This window comes from Dioscorea cayenensis, chromosome 18 (genome assembly GCF_009730915.1).
Source record: "Dioscorea cayenensis subsp. rotundata cultivar TDr96_F1 chromosome 18, TDr96_F1_v2_PseudoChromosome.rev07_lg8_w22 25.fasta, whole genome shotgun sequence".
Lineage (NCBI taxonomy): Eukaryota > Viridiplantae > Streptophyta > Magnoliopsida > Dioscoreales > Dioscoreaceae > Dioscorea > Dioscorea cayenensis.
Genome location: NC_052488.1, coordinates 15,675,384 through 15,691,971, shown reverse-complemented (window position 1 = coordinate 15,691,971; position 16,588 = coordinate 15,675,384). Strand labels below are relative to the sequence as shown.

The 16,588-nt window shown below is 32.4% G+C and overlaps 1 protein-coding gene across 1 annotated transcript; it reads left to right on the top strand.

Moving 5' to 3' along the window:
• Positions 1–12,019: 12,019 nt before the first annotated feature.
• LOC120282008 (alpha,alpha-trehalose-phosphate synthase [UDP-forming] 6-like) lies at positions 12,020–16,358 on the top strand. The gene is made up of 3 exons (XM_039288716.1): positions 12,020–14,448; positions 14,534–14,807; positions 14,885–16,358. Exons 1-3 carry the CDS (start codon positions 12,455–12,457, stop codon positions 15,182–15,184), a joined length of 2,568 nt encoding a protein of 855 aa, XP_039144650.1. The 5' UTR covers positions 12,020–12,454; the 3' UTR covers positions 15,185–16,358.
• Positions 16,359–16,588: the final 230 nt, after the last annotated feature.

The following is a 16,588-nucleotide window of genomic DNA, read 5'->3' as shown; positions in this document are numbered from 1 at the left end:
CTTTGATGTATTATCCGTTAAATATAATTTTAGATATAATATAGATATAGTTCCAACAACTCCATTGAATCCGTTCCATTTGTAGAATTTGGATATTTTTACTATATATTTATAGTTTTAGAAATTTGGATTTAATTAAACAAAAATTTTCTTTACTTACCCAATTTCCAACTGATGAAGATATCGGACTAATTAATTAATAGCATATACAACACTTGAATTATCGATGTAGGTAGATGTTATGTAGTTACCTCTCATACTATATATATTACTTGAAAATGTTTTTTTTAAATAAAATGGTCCGCACTAGATTAAATGACTAAAACAAATGAATTTGTCAAGTTTAAGAGGCAAAATAAATATAATTTTAATAAAAAGAAAAAATAACTGCATTTTAGAACGAGCAGATTTACAATAATGAAACGTATGTTTGTGAAAACAATGTTTTCTAGAGATGGCAATGGGTAACTCTTACCTGTACTTGTAACCCCTACCCAATACTCGTACCCTTACACGTATCCTCCAGGGAAAAAAATCATACCTTTACACTTACCCGCATGATACCCGCTTGCCGGTTGTTCAAATTACCGAATTAAATTTATAATAATAATAAAATTCATAATCCATTACAATACAGTATTTAAACATATGTACATAAATTCAAAGCTACATAACATATTACAAAAAGTAATAAAAATGACATTAAAATGTCCTTGATACGATTGACTATATGAAGGCAAGTACCTACAAATATATATCAAGTAATATGATCAAACTATCATTAAATTCAAGGAAAAATATTAGTTACACAATTACTATTTATATGTGAAAAATCTTCCAGAGCTAAATCCACCAATGCTTACATCATTTGTATCCAACGATTCTAACAAAAAAAACAAGTGAAATAAATAAACAATGTAATCGGTATGGAAAATAATGAAAATAAATTAAAAAGATACAATACTTATACTGTCTAGATCTTTTGAATCGTCCAAATTCTCAGCTAGATCATCAAAAGTTTCAGCTCCTACAATAATAGCAAAATGTTAACTACAAGATCAACAATAATTTATATACAAATAAAATAATAAATAATATACATGGAGGATATCCTAATAATCAATTTTGTGTACACATCAATGCCTCAATGGTATTTGGCTGAAGACGACTTAGATGAGGAGTCAACATTTTTCCACTCATGCTAAAAGCAGACTTTGAAGCAACTGTGGATATAGGAATGGCAAGAATATTTCTCGTAATAGCCTACAGGGTCAGAAACTTCATCCCATTTACCTTCCACCATACCAAAACATCGAAGTCTGTTTTTGAATCAATCATCGCATCATCTTCAAGATAATGATCTAACTCTGTCATCACTGTTACTTTAACCTTTTTCATTCTTTGCCTAAATGCTAAAAACTCTTCCTCATCAAGATTAGCATTGGCTTCTTTTTTTTTTTTTGGGAAAGAGGAGCGGGGCGAACCCACTAAAGACCCAGGGACGTGCACAAGCCTCGGTGGAATAAATGGGGATGGGGCCGCGCTCACGTGGGCGCTGGAACCACCCATACACAACCACTATTCACAACTCCCAGAAATGTGCCCTCAGCCGAGAATCGAACTCTCACCACTCGGTGAGAGCTCTATCGGCGACCCGTGTACCAATAGACCCAAAGGTCATTGGCAGCATTAGCTTCTTTTGAAGAAACATTACTCTCTATAGCACTCTTATCCTTAGAGGTATCATAAGCCTTCAACAACTCAAATAGAATATCTCAAATTTTCTCAACTTTCTCATCATATTATGAACGAAATATCTTGGAGAAATAAAATCCAATTGTATCAAATTTGTGATGAAGATCTAAAATTGAAGCAATTGCCATCATTCCATGTACTGCACCCCAATACTTGTCATACTTCTCCATCATCAACATAGTCATTTTACTAATCATAACATCATCATCATCATCCAAGTACCATTGGTTCAAAGCTATCTTTATTTGACAAACTTTTCTAAATAACAAATTTGCAGTTGGATATTTTGTGCAAGAAAAGATTTCAGTAACTGTGTAAAACATTTTTAGCTTCTCACATATTTTCTTAGCAAACTCCCAATTAGTCTCATTTGGCAAACATTGGTATTGAGATTCATGTTCCCTTAAAAAAAAATCACTTATAGACAATAGCAATTTCTAACTCATATATGTGGAGTTCCATCTCATTGGGCAATCTAAAATCAATTTTTTTATATTTGAGAACTTCAATTGTTTTGCAGTTTCTTCAATTCTCTCAACCCTTTTAGGTGCAACAGACCAATAAAAAACACTATCTCTAATATTCTCAATCCCATCCTTAATAACATTTAAACCATGTTTAACAATTATATTCGGAGTGTGTGCACAACAACGCATATGCAAGAAACAACCAAACAATATCAAATGATTTTCTTACAACTTATTTTTAACCTCAACAATCATAGCATCATTAGTAGAACAATTGTCAACCGTAATAACGTTAATTTTCGGTCAATATTCCAATCCAACATACATTCAACCAACACTTGAGCTAACACTTGACTAGTATGAGGACATGGCACATAAATAAACCTATTTACAAAAGCATGTAACATTGTAAGTAAAAATTGACTAGATAATTAATTATTTATTTAATAAGTCATAAAACATATCCCAAAAGTTGACTTTGTAATATCCACAAGTTATTAATGAAATGTGCGGTAACCACCATAAATTCTTTTTTTTTTGTTGCTTAAAGTCCACATGTTAGTTATTCTACTCTCATTTTTCTCTAGAAACTTGATTGCTTTTGCTTTTTCAAGCTTATATAGCTTCAAAATGTCACTTTTGATAGTATTGCATGTTGGACACTTGAACAACTATTGTAGAGAACTATAAAACTCCTGAAAAGTGTGATGATCAACCATAGAGAGAGGATAATCATGAATTGCGATCATTGAAGCCAACTTATTTCTTGCCACATCTTGATCAAAGGCTTGACTTTTGAGATCTTTAGTCATAACATCTTTTGTCAATATCTTTTGTCTTATGTCCATATATACTGTATCTCCTAGTACATGCTTTTGAATGGTGGCGTAAATGATTTGTTCCCATCTTTGCACCGCCCACCAACAACTTCTTGAAATGCTTACATTTAGTTTTAATAATCCCATTCACTGTCTTCTTGGTAAAAGTTTGCCAAACATCGCTGAGTTTTAGATTGGATTTTCCTTCATTGGCAGTTTGAATATCAGAAGCTTCAATAGACACTACAACTGGACTATGTGGATTTTCAGCCTCCATTGGAGTAGGAGTTGACTCTTGTAATTCAAATCCGACTGGAATGAGAGGAATACTTTCATTTGTTGACATATTGACAAACTATAAAAAAATTTAACATCAATATTTAGAAGAGAAAATCAATTATATGCAAGAAAATAATTAATTTATTAGTATATATATAACATATCAGTGAATAATAAAAAAAACAAGGGCATTGAATAATAAGAAAAACAACTGCTTGTATATCCAAATTCAGATATTTACTTATTGCTTATTTTTAGTTTCAACTTTTAACTCAAGAATCTGGCAAAAATATTTTTAAAAAATTAACTCAAGTAAAACCTATATAAATTGTGGAGTTCAGTATAAATACAAAGTTGTAATGATTAAAAGTGTCCATCATTAGAACATTTGTAAAATATTATGGTCAGACTATTTGTCCTTTCAAGATCAACAATGTATTTTCCTCACCTCCATATAATTAACAATCATCACCACACATTCATTTCATTTATCCACTTTAAAACAATAACATATTCTAAATTCTAATCATTAGAATTCTTAGCTTTTATTTTTTCTTAGCAGTTGCTGAAAATGTAAATAAGAATTGCATGCATAAAGAAATAAATTGCCATATAGACTAGGTACACGTATTGGTTCAGTAATCATAAGTTCTAAAGTATTTTAGACATGTATGCTTTTGCATCATTTATAATTGCATTTTTATGCATAGTCACGACAAAAAAACTTTTCACACCATGCAATTTGAGGCATTTTTTAGTTACCAGGAAAAAAACTATAATAAGTAAAGAGAAAGTAAAGAAGAAAGAACCTGTTGTTTTGGAGGAAAAAGGTCATAATAAGAGGATTGGAGTGGGATCTTAATTTTAAGAATTAAAGGAAAGAGGAGATTGGAGAATGAAGAAGATGGGTCTTGGATTTTGGAGAAGTCGTCTGTGTTGTTGTCTTGCGGCTAAGTGAGTTACTGAATTTAGAAAATTAGGGATTTGCTTAAGTAGGGGTACGAGTTTTACCCATACCCTCTTCAACAGGTAAGGGTTACCCGACCTGTACCCGCTCAAAAAATAATAGTTAATGCCCTTACCCATACCTGTACCTGGTTAAAGAGAGTAATACTATTTTTAACTAGATATGGGTAAGGGTATACCCGTCAGATTGGACACAGATTTCCATCCTTAATGTTTTCATTTGAGAGACTAAAACAAAATAAAAAATCTTTCGTTACGAAAACAACTGTGTATTTTAGTGGATAAAATAAATATACAATAGGTCAAAATAAATAATGACATTATTGTATCCTTCGAATTAGGTGACCATGAAAAATCCACATTATTCATAACTACTAAAATAAATAAAACTACCAAACTTAAACGGTGCAAAATGAAAATAAATTGTTATTTGAATGATCAAAACCAAGAAGGGGGGGCCATAAATGGCTTTTAAACTATGATATTATCACACCTGCAAGGCTTCATTGTCAATGAATCAAATTCCACAAGAGACACAGCTAATTTGACATCTCTCCAACTTTCCCATCACATATATCTCTTGATATCTCTATGTATATATACATATATATATATATATATCTTCATAATTTATTTTTTTCAAAGTCCATATCATGTCTTTTATTGCAAACTTTCTAACAACTGGCAACAATAATATATTATCCATCTTTCATCATCATCCACAAAATATAAAGATGGTGATATCCTTTCATTTTGGAGCTTGTCTTCTATATCATCATATGTATATTATATTGTCTCCTCTGAGCACTTGGTTGGCTTAGCTTCTTTTCATTTCCCTTTGTTGATCATCTTGTGGGAAACCTACTCCCTCTTACGTAGCATGACACTGTTGCAGATAAAAATTCATGCATTCATTTATTTTAATCTACTTGGATACACCTGTTAAATATTACCTTCAAATTTTCATTAATTTAATGCTTTCTTTTAAATTTTATGATTTATGATGAGGTTTGTGTGGAGATTAATTGGAGATAAAAACAAGAAATAGATAAAGAAGATATGAGAATTTATACGGTAAAGTTAATTTGACCCACATCTATCGATAGAGAGAGTATCATATATATATATAAAGAGAAAGCCATAAATTAAACTGATTTGAGTCGTTGTGAAAAATGGATTAGTCTTGGGCCTATGTATCTACACATTTTGCTCCCATCAGAGATCTCACAAGAAAAATCCTCTTCATATCGAGCTCGCAATAAAAGAGTCACATCACTAATCAGGTTTTTTTTGACAAAAGTCGACAATGACAAAACAAAAAGACAAATGAGTGCGGAGGCTGGCAGTTACGCTGGGCATTGAACGACATCCCGAGAATAATCCCCGCCACGCAACTGCAAACTTGGGAGGAGAGCGAAAGTGAATTCTCAGCGGAAACTCTACACGGAACCCTAAATATGAATTGTTAGCTGAGAGGTTCAAACACGAGACCTCTCACTTTCAACCATGGGTAGTTACCATTGGGCTAGCCCAAGGTTCCTACTAATCAGGTTTTTTTGTCCTTGCTTCATAATATTATAGTTTAAATAATTCATATATTATTCTTGTTTGAGTATGTGTGTGTGTGTTTTTTTTGGTTCAGTAATTAAAAAGTTGTAATAATTTCAATTAAGAAGTAGAGAAATTGTCTTGTTCTCATTTAATTATGTTCCATTTCTTACTCAATGTTTTTACTCGCATATATACATCTACAGTTTGCTAAATATTTCACATTAGATTGATCTTTAACTTAAAATTTGAATAAGTTTGTTACAACTCATAATCATATATATGCTCATATATATTCATATGAGACTTTCTGAAGATTTCTGAAATTTTACTCTTGCTATTACTGCAGAAGATTGAAAAGGCCTATCAGTTTATTGAAACTAATGTTTCAGAGATTTTATTATCTTCTTGAAAGTTTGAAGAAGTCCAAATATGAACTTTGTTTTGACTAAAAAGAAACACTTAATTCAAATAAATAGTAGCCCAAATCCGTAATGATCCAATCATAATCTTGAGGCCCTTCACCAGATTATAGAAAAACATTTAAGTTGTGAATTTGATTGAATGAATCCTCATAACTTAATAATTGTTCTCACTTCTTTTTCTAGTATTCAATTCTGTAAGAAATACCAAATCAGTTGTTCAATTTTTCAGTTGCATATATATATTTTGAGTCTTTTCATTCATTTTGTATGCAGTGTATGATACCAATAACTTTCAATCTATTTTTATCCCATTCAAGTCATATGCTTCAAAATACAAATACATGAAATATTCATGAAGATCAAGGTTGAGTCAAATCATATAAAATGGTGGAAATCAAAGGTGGCCTTGCATGCCAAAATCAATTGCTCTAAATTCTAATGATCACAAACAAAGTTTGATGAACAAAATCAAATCTGAAAAGACTAGAGTTTTATATGACCCCATCTCTTTGCTTTTAATCAAATCAATGAGAGAGTTTCAAATGCAAGTCTCTTTAATTGATAACTCTTTGGATAAGAAGAGGTGGGTGTCCTTTTCTCAACAACCTTTTTTTTTATGGTTTAAAATAAACTTTGATCTTAAACTTAAGCTTATTTGGCATGCAAACTAAGCAATTTATTTATTGAGATTATGTGTAATTGTATCTATTAATTAAAATATAATTCAGTGGTTAGTAATATTATAGTATTATCCATAAGTTCAATCTTTATGTTGATTAATTCATACTGGCCGCTATCCTTAATCATTGATAAGAATTAATATGATATTAAACAAAGGCAAATAGATGGATTGTTTGTTGAAAAGGACCAATTTATTAATTATTTGGAATTTTTTATAGTTAGATGATATGTTTTTATTTGTTCTGAGATTTGTTGAAGTGGACTTTGTCGTCCCTTCTCTAATAAGTTACAAATCTATATCATTTAACATTGTATTTTGGCAGCTGTTGTACTTGTTCCTGGGGAGTGTATGGTTAAAAATTAAAATAAATAATAATAATAATAATAATTGAAAAGAAAAAACTATAGAAATAGCTTTGTTTATTATTATTTTTTTAAACATAGATATTTGATAGCTCTTTAAAAATTAAGGTCAAATGTTACCCACAGAGTAAGCTAAGTGATCATTATAAGAATTTTCATTGTTTAAAGTTTGAAATGCGCTGCACTATAAAAGCTAAAAATTGTTAATAGTTTTTTAATAGAGTGGATTTGTAACTTAATTTCTATGTCCATGAAGTAAGTGCATATTAGCCGACTGATTAATTCTAATGGTACACATGCTCTTGATGTGTGGTTTTATCTATTTTATTATAAATAAATAAATAAATAAAATAAAATAATAAAAAAGCTAAGTGATAATTATTAATATTTATAGATTTTGATTCATAAGGTCACTCGTACCTCTTCTTATCCTCGGAGGGTCATATCTGAATAGTTTCGTTAAACTTATTAACCTCACTCCTGCTTTACATTCTTAACATAATAACATAACCATTATACTTTAGCTATATATGTTTTTATCATTAAAATAATTTCGAATACAATAAAGAATGATAATAAGGAAAAGAAAGAAAAATTCATGTGAAAATCTAACAATTGGGGGAAAAAACTCGTAAGGAAGAGAGATTGATACTATTATTTTAAAAATTGAGTATAATGGTGGTGGTTAAATTCTTGAAAATCAATTTATTATAATAAAATTTTAAAATATGTTTTAATAGTAGTTTAATTACAAATCAAGTTGTCTAAGATTTAATTTAGACCGTATTTTGACTTTGTTGTTTCAAGTGCAGTTTGATAGCTTAAACTTTCTAAATAGGTCCATATATTAGTCTAATCTTATTATTCTATAGCTCGGTATTGATCCTTAAAAAAAATAGAATTGAAAAAATCACATATATTGTACTGTGGGTTTTTTTGTCTGAGATCAAATATAATATTTTGTATTTTTTTTTTTGCTTTAGTGGTCTATAATTTACATCACATTTAATCATTTTTTCTCGCTTGTAATAATTTTTTTAAGAAAAAAAATAAAGTAAAATTAAACTTTATTTCATAGTGCCACTTGAAGGACATGTAAGTGTTGATAACTTAAAACTCAATTAAACCGCCTTTGAGCTCTTCGTAACATGCATGTCTCATCTCATCTCATCCAAGGCCTAACAACACTAAAAATAAAAATTGAACCCTATCCTATCATTTGTTTAATGTTTATAATGCCCCCACCATTTAGCAAAGCCATGAGCTTTCCTCCCAATTTGTTTAGGTTCCTACCATGCTACCCTTGTCTTTTAGCAAATAAAAGTCTACCCTAATTGCCTCTCATTCTATATCTTATCCTTTTGTTTCCCAATTGGATGGTGCTACTTTGCATTTGCCACCCATTTGACCATTCCAACTTATTTTTGTCCTATTAAACAATTATTTATTTATTCTCTTTATTGTCTTGCACCAACATTGGGACGATTAATCTACATTTTTAATGTTTATTTATTGTTTTAGTAATGAAAATTAATAAATGAGATAGAGTGTGTAGTGTATAGACAATAAAAGGTAATACAACATTAAAGATCTAATTATAAGATATGACTTAGAATAAAAACATAGAAAACAACGACAAAGATACAAATGTTGAATAGATATAAAACCATTGGTGATGTTAATATTATTATTATTTAAAAAATTGAAATACCAATATATTTTTATAAATATATAGTGAATTATAGGTGACTTTTTTTAAAGTAATTTTAAGTTAAATCTTTATGTATATAAAGCAACATCCACTTGGACAAGTTTATCTTTTTTATGAGACTTTCAGTACTTCAAATAGATTGATTTACATTTCTTGTTCATTAAAAACCAGTAGTAAAAAATCTTTTAAAATTTTATATATATATAAATTAAAAAAATTTCTTATAAAATATTATAAAATATAGATTAAAAATGTAAATATGGAATATTAAACTAAGATTTAGACATTGTCTATTAATTTATCAAACATTACATCCCTTTTTCTCGAGTTAGTTGAAATGTATTCTAAACTACCACCAAGTTTAGTTGTCATAAATATCAAAGTCAAACAGACCTTGTTGGGAGAAGATCTATAAAATCAATTGGTTGACTTTAAAAAAATTAGAAAATTCTTTTTAACTCTCAATGTTGCATATATACCTTCCACCAACCTATACATCATTTATTTATTTATTAAATTTTCTCTAATAATATATACCCCTTGAAGATCTGAAATGACACATATATTAACCCTCTTCTAGTAAACCACACTTTTATTTTTTTAAATAGATAAAAAAATTATATAAATAGAAATATTATAACTACATTTTAAAATTGATTATTTTATTTTTTTAAATATTACAACAAACAAAATAAAAAATATATTAAAAGTGGGACCCATATATTTGTCAAAAATTCTTAATAATATATAATTTTTTATTAAAAAAATTTAAACCAAACCTCCCAGAATTGTGCGGTATGACCTTTTTACTTAAAATCAAAATATGAAATTTTATTCTGAATTCAAATCCTCTCAACAATAAAGTAGTGATAATAGGTCTTTGATACGGGCTCTAATTTATAATTTGAGCCTTGTATTCCCGAGTGACGGTGCAGAGTTGGATGTTCATTTTTCAGTTCTATGCCCTGATTATGTGGTTTATTCACTTTATAAAAAAAATAAATAAATAAAATAACATAAATTTTTTAATAAAAAAATAATAATAAATTTTAAAGCTTATCCTTTGAAACATATCCCGGTTGACTACCAACCCTAGCTTCCACTTTCACCCCCACTTTCCGTCCGGAAGTGGAGTTCCTTGTCCCTGTCCTTTTACGCGTGTCACCATCCGCTGACCATTGGACACGTGGCAGCAGATGGAAGCATGTCGGACAGTGTTGCGGCCGCTGCCGTCCGACCACGTCTTCCAACCGGCACGGGAGAAGCGGACGCGGCACGTGCTCATTGGCCCATTTTTTCAGCCAATTAAATAACTCCACGTCGGCATTTTTGGTCATGTGCGGCACGTGGGAGAGCGACAGCTAAGAGTCTCCTGGTGGTGGGGCCCGTTTAGGCGTAAGATCACCATGCTAGTAGTTTTGCAAAAAAACCCTTTTTGTATTTATTGTTTACAAATTAGTCCTCTCCTTTTTTTTTAATAATAATTACACCGTATAAAAAACTTGATTTTTTTTAAAAAAATAAAAAATATGTATATGAAAGTAAACTCAATAAACATGTATGTCTATATCTTTGATGGGGTTTAAATTTGATCTTAAATATTTTTTAAAATAAATATTTTAAGTAATTTGATACTAACACACCAAGAGATGGATGGTAGCTCTCTTTCAAAATTTTACGATTTTTGTTTTAATTTTTATTGGGTGTGTATTATCTTAAAATATCTATTAATTATTTATTTGAGATATTAATGTTACAAATTTGTTCTATACCCATCCAATATTAAAATTATCCAGAACACTTTGACATATTTTAAAATCATGATTATATAGAATAATAAATGGTTTTGTCAACAAGAGAGGTATGCACGCAACTTTTTATTTACATGAATATGCCTAAAAAAATTTACATGGAACCAAAGAATTTGATTTTTTTTTTTTACTTTTATTTTTCACTATTTCAAAAAATATCCATCTTTGTAGGATTTAGAATCTTTGAAAAAAAAAAAATTATTTTTTTGAAAAGATAAGGTAAAGAATCATATTCAAATAAGATACTAATTTTGAAATTCTTGAGAAAGTTTTTATTAATGAAAGAAATTAAATTAGAAGGGGCATGGATGAAGTGGGAAGCAAAAAATCAAAATGTTTTCTTGAAAAATTATAAATGTTTGATGGTGATAGATCTTTTCAATTCGCCTCAAGACTTATCCTTTTTGCCAAACCCTCCCCCACATGCAATGCACCTAAAAAAATATTTATTGCGGACATACCCAAACAATATCCTAAATTGATGCACAATATATTTTAGTACATCATCTTCAATTGTCTCGTATCCATTTCTATATATTGATTCCACATTAACACAAACATTCTTCCTTTGCATGGTGTCAATACCTATATCAATTAATTTATATATATTATGATTTAATAAAATATAAAACTAAAGGGAAGAATAAATTTAATTGTTTAGTACATATAAAAATTATCATTGTCAATTTTAAATTTTCATAAGGAAAAAAAAGACATAAAGGTGACTGTGATAACTAGTTAACAACTACCAGTTAAATTTTTATTACAACACGATAAACACTTTACGTAATAATGTGATAGAGTTTGATTTATTGAACATTTTAATCGTTTAATAGAACAAATTTAAATTATGAGTTGTTGTTATTGTCCTTGTAGCAGTAGTAAATAAGCAATATCAATTATCAAGTTAAAATTTCATGAGGGTAATTATATAAATATACAAAGAATTATGGGTTTTTACAGCGGATATATAGCTAATAAAAATCTCTCAGTGTTTATAAATTGCAAGCAAAGCCTATATGCGCGTGTGATTAATTATGCAAGGATAATTGAGAAATATTCTACTAATTAGTAATTATTAATATATATAAATATATCTTATATAATTCTCAAATCTTTATATATATAGATATATATATATAATATAAAGATTTGTGAATTTTTTTTATATATCCTTGACAAGTGTCTACATAGAAACTAGAATAGAGAAGAACAGCAGCAGCAGCAGCAGCAGCTTTGCTGCAAAACAGTACTATCTTTCATCTTCTTCTCTGGTTTCCAAAAAAAAAAAAAATTATATTTTTATATATATAAATATTTATATAAAAGAAATCATGTGTTTTGATGTGTTTTTTGTGTGAAAAATCACTCTTTTATCCATTTGGATTCCATAAAGCAATGATCTTTCAATCCAAACTCTCCATGCTGATGATCCCCCACTTGCTCTTCTTCTCAAACTTCTCCAAATCTCTCGCTTTCATGGCGGATCAAAGAAGGTTGGCTTCACTGAAAAAACTCCATCTTTTCCATCTCTGAATATATTCCTTGCTTAAGATCCAATCTTTGATCTTATTTATCCCTCAAAAAGTTTTGATTTTGCTGAGAAAAAATCAGTGAAATCCGGGGAAAAATGGTTTCCAAATCATACTCTAATCTTCTCGATCTGGTCTCCGGCGAGCCACCGTCGTTCGCCGGCATCGGCCGGCGCATCCCTCGTGTCATGACTGTCTCCGGCATCGTCCCCGACCTCGATGACTCTGATTCCGACTCCTCCTCCAGTACCGCTCGCGAACGCACCATCATCGTCGCCAACCAGCTCCCCATCCGCGCCCACCGCCTCGCCGGCACCGGCGCCGCCGCCTGGTCCTTTTCCTGGGACGAGAACTCGCTCCTCCTCCAGCTCAAAGACGCCATCGCTCCCCACTCCGACATGGAGTTCATCTACGTCGGTTGCCTCCGCGACGAGATCCCTCTTTCCGATCAAGACGAGGTCGCCCAAACCCTTCTCGAGACCTTCAAATGCGTTCCGGCATTCATCCCTTCCGATCTCCGCACTCGCTTTTACCACGGTTTTTGCAAACAATACCTCTGGCCTCTCTTCCACTATATGCTTCCCCTCTCGCCGGACCTCGGTGGCCGCTTTGACCGCTTTCTCTGGCAAGCCTACGTCTCCGTCAACAAGCTCTTCGCTGATAAACTCCTCGAAGTGATAAACCCTGATGATGATTTTGTCTGGGTTCATGATTATCATCTCATGGTCCTTCCCACTTTCTTGAGAAAAAGATTTAATCGGATAAAGCTTGGATTTTTTCTTCACAGTCCTTTCCCCTCCTCGGAGATCTACCGGACTTTGCCTGTCCGGGAAGAACTCTTGCGCGCATTGCTGAATTCCGACCTCATTGGCTTCCATACTTTTGATTATGCTCGCCATTTCTTGTCCTGCTGTAGTAGAATGCTTGGTCTGTCTTATGAATCCAAGAGAGGCTACATTGGTTTGGAGTACTATGGCAGGACAGTGAGCATCAAGATTTTGCCTGTTGGTATTCACATGGGGCAGCTGAAGTCTGTGTTGAGCTTGCCGGAGACTGAGGCCAAGGTGAAAGAGCTTGTTGAGCAGTACTGTGATCGTGGTCGAGTAATGCTGCTCGGTGTCGATGATATGGATATTTTTAAAGGCATTAGTTTAAAGCTTCTTGCGATGGAGCAGTTGCTTGTTCAGCATCCGGAGTGGCGAGGCAAGGTTGTGCTTGTTCAGATTGCGAACCCGGCCCGGGGAAAGGGGAAGGATGTGGAGGAGGTCCAAGCTGAGAGCTTCGCAATGGTGGAAAGGATCAATGAGGCTTTTGGGCAGGAAGATTATACTCCTGTTGTTTTGATTAATAAGCCTCTTCAGTTTTATGAAAGAGTTGCTCACTATGTTGTTGCTGAATGTTGTTTGGTTACTGCTGTGAGGGATGGGATGAATCTTATTCCTTATGAGTATGTTATCTCAAGGCAAGGGAATGAGAATTTGGATTTGGTGTTGGGTTTGAGGAGCAATTCGGCTCCGAAGAAGAGCATGCTTGTTCTTTCGGAGTTCATTGGCTGTTCGCCTTCATTGAGTGGTGCTATTAGAGTTAATCCTTGGAATGTAGATGCTGTGGCTGATGCTATGGTTTCAGCTTTAGAGCTTGCTGAACCTGAGAAGCAGCTTCGGCACGAAAAGCACTATAGATATGTCAGTACGCATGATGTCGGTTATTGGGCAAATAGTTTCTTGCAGGATTTGGAGAGGACTTGCAGGGATCACATCAGGAGGAGGTGTTGGGGCATCGGGTTTGGTCTGAGATTCAGAGTTGTAGCTCTTGATCCTAATTTCCGGAAGCTTTCTATGGAGCATATTGTTTCGGCATATAGGAGAACGACGACACGGGCTATCTTGTTGGATTATGATGGTACATTGATGCCTCAAGCTTCGATCGATAAGAGTCCAAGTGCGAAATCGATTGAAATCTTGAATAGCTTGTGCTATGATAAGAACAACATGGTGTTTCTTGTCAGTGCCCGAAGCAGGAAAACTCTTGGAGAGTGGTTTTCACCTTGTGAAAATCTTGGCATCGCTGCCGAGCATGGCTACTTTCTGAGGTATGTAATACTGGTATAAAACACATTTTGATCTTATGAGATAGATGAATGTAAATTATATCGGCAAATGTCCATGTCTTTTTAGATTAAAAAGAGATGCAGAATGGGAAACTTGTGCTCCTACCATGGACTCTAGTTGGAAACAGATTGCTGAACCAGTGATGAAGTTATACACTGAAACAACAGATGGTTCAACAATTGAAGAAAAGGAAACATCACTCGTCTGGTGTTATGAAGACGCTGACCCAGATTTTGGTTCATGTCAAGCTAAGGAGCTTCTCAATCATCTAGATAGTGTTCTAGCCAATGAACCGGTCTCTGTGAAGAGTGGCCATAACAATGTTGAGGTTAAACCGCAGGTAGAAATTCAAAATCCAAAGAAGCTAGATATTTCTATATAAATTTATAGCTTCTTATACTTTTTACGCATTTACAGGGAGTGAGCAAGGGTCTTATAGCTCAGCGCTTGCTTTCAAATATGCGGCAGAAGGGTTTATTAGCGGACTTTGTTCTCTGCATCGGTGATGACCGGTCCGATGAAGATATGTTTGAAGTGATTAGCACTGCTATGGCTTGCTCTTCATTGAGCCCGGAAGCAGAAGTATTTGCTTGCACGGTTGGAAAGAAGCCTAGTAAAGCAAAATATTATCTGGATGATACTGCACAAATAGTTCGACTACTGCAAGGTCTGGCTTCCGTTTCAGAACAAACGCGGGGTAATTTACCTTCTGTCTAATGTTACACTTGTGTCTTGCTAAAAAGTAAAAAGGAAATGGGAATGCTTGATCTTTCTGCTCGGACTTCTGGTTTGTTGTAGCCTTTGCATGCAGAGTGTAATCTTCAACATCATACTTTCACCATGTTATTTTGTTATTAGGATGTATATAAGTGTAGTAGTTTTTTTTTTAATCACAAATTTGCCCCTTTTTTTTTGTTATTCATTCCTTTATAATCTACATATTCAAACATAACTTGTGCTTTTGCTTATCGATGAGTTAGAAAGATATTCCAATAAGCTATAATTTGCATAAACTTTAGTAATTTGAATTAGAAACCATCACTTGGATAAACTCAAAATGACATGGCTAACCTTCTAAAATTGCTAGTCTCTTAACCAACACATACATAAATATGTTATGAAGTTACCTTATATGTATCTGTATTATATATTATGATACTCTTGCCTGTTGTTTATTGACATTGAACTGTCGAAGGAATTCATTTTTTGTTCCTTTGTGCATTAATATCTTCTTCCAATGTCTCGATATGCTGCTCTTCTTTGTCTTTAAATCATTTTGACTGTTTCCTATTGACTACTCTTGTGAATGTATAAATACATACCTCTCCACGACGCCGCTGGCCAGCTAATCATCTTCAGGTACTCTTACAATCCTTTTACTTTGTCTACTTTTAACTCCTAATCTTCATTTTGCTAGTTAATCATCGTAAAGTGTTCTGACTTGCTGTACAGTGTATATAGCCAATGATGATTATAATATTTGTTGTTCCTTTTGTTCAATAATCAAATAACATTCTAGCAACCTATGATTACTTCGCTCTGTATTTCAAAGTTCATCTACTTTTACCTTATGTTGGTTTAGATGCATTTTGAAACTTTATTAGCTTTTCTTTTCATCTTTCTGAAGATGGTTATCACTCTGCATAATATCGATGAACTTCTTGCCGAAAAATCCTTTGTTTAAAGAGCAATTACAGGCATCAATTTGTTGCAGAAAAAAAAACCCTGAAATTTGTGTGCATTTCTACATGATTTGCAGCAATTTGTGTTTTTAGCAGAATCAGGAACAATTCATGGTTTGTTTTGTCAGGGTGACAAAAAGATGTAATTGTGAATTGCTCAAATTTCAGCCAAGAATGTTTGATTGGATCGAAAATGGTTGGATCCTGCACTTCATATTGAATGCAAATTCATGATGTTCGGTAAAATGATTCAAATTTAATGATAATTACAGCAGAAATGTTTTGAACTTAAAAAAAAAAGTGTATAAAATAAGAAGATATGCAAAGGTTCTTCAACTTAAATGCTCTTTCAATCCAGGATTATTACATCTTTATGTTACTTGAATTTTCTTATTTCACAACTTCAAGAGTGACTAGAGAAACTTGTGATTAGAGAAAC

Excerpts from the sequence above, each read along its gene's own strand:
- LOC120282008 (XM_039288716.1), top strand. The coding sequence starts at position 12,455 with ATGGTTTCCAAATCATACTCTAATCTTCTCGATCTGGTCTCCGGCGAG. Across the intron at positions 14,449-14,533 it reads GAGCATGGCTACTTTCTGAG|ATTAAAAAGAGATGCAGAAT; the intron begins GTATGTAATACT and ends ATGTCTTTTTAG. Across the intron at positions 14,808-14,884 it reads ATGTTGAGGTTAAACCGCAG|GGAGTGAGCAAGGGTCTTAT; the intron begins GTAGAAATTCAA and ends ACGCATTTACAG.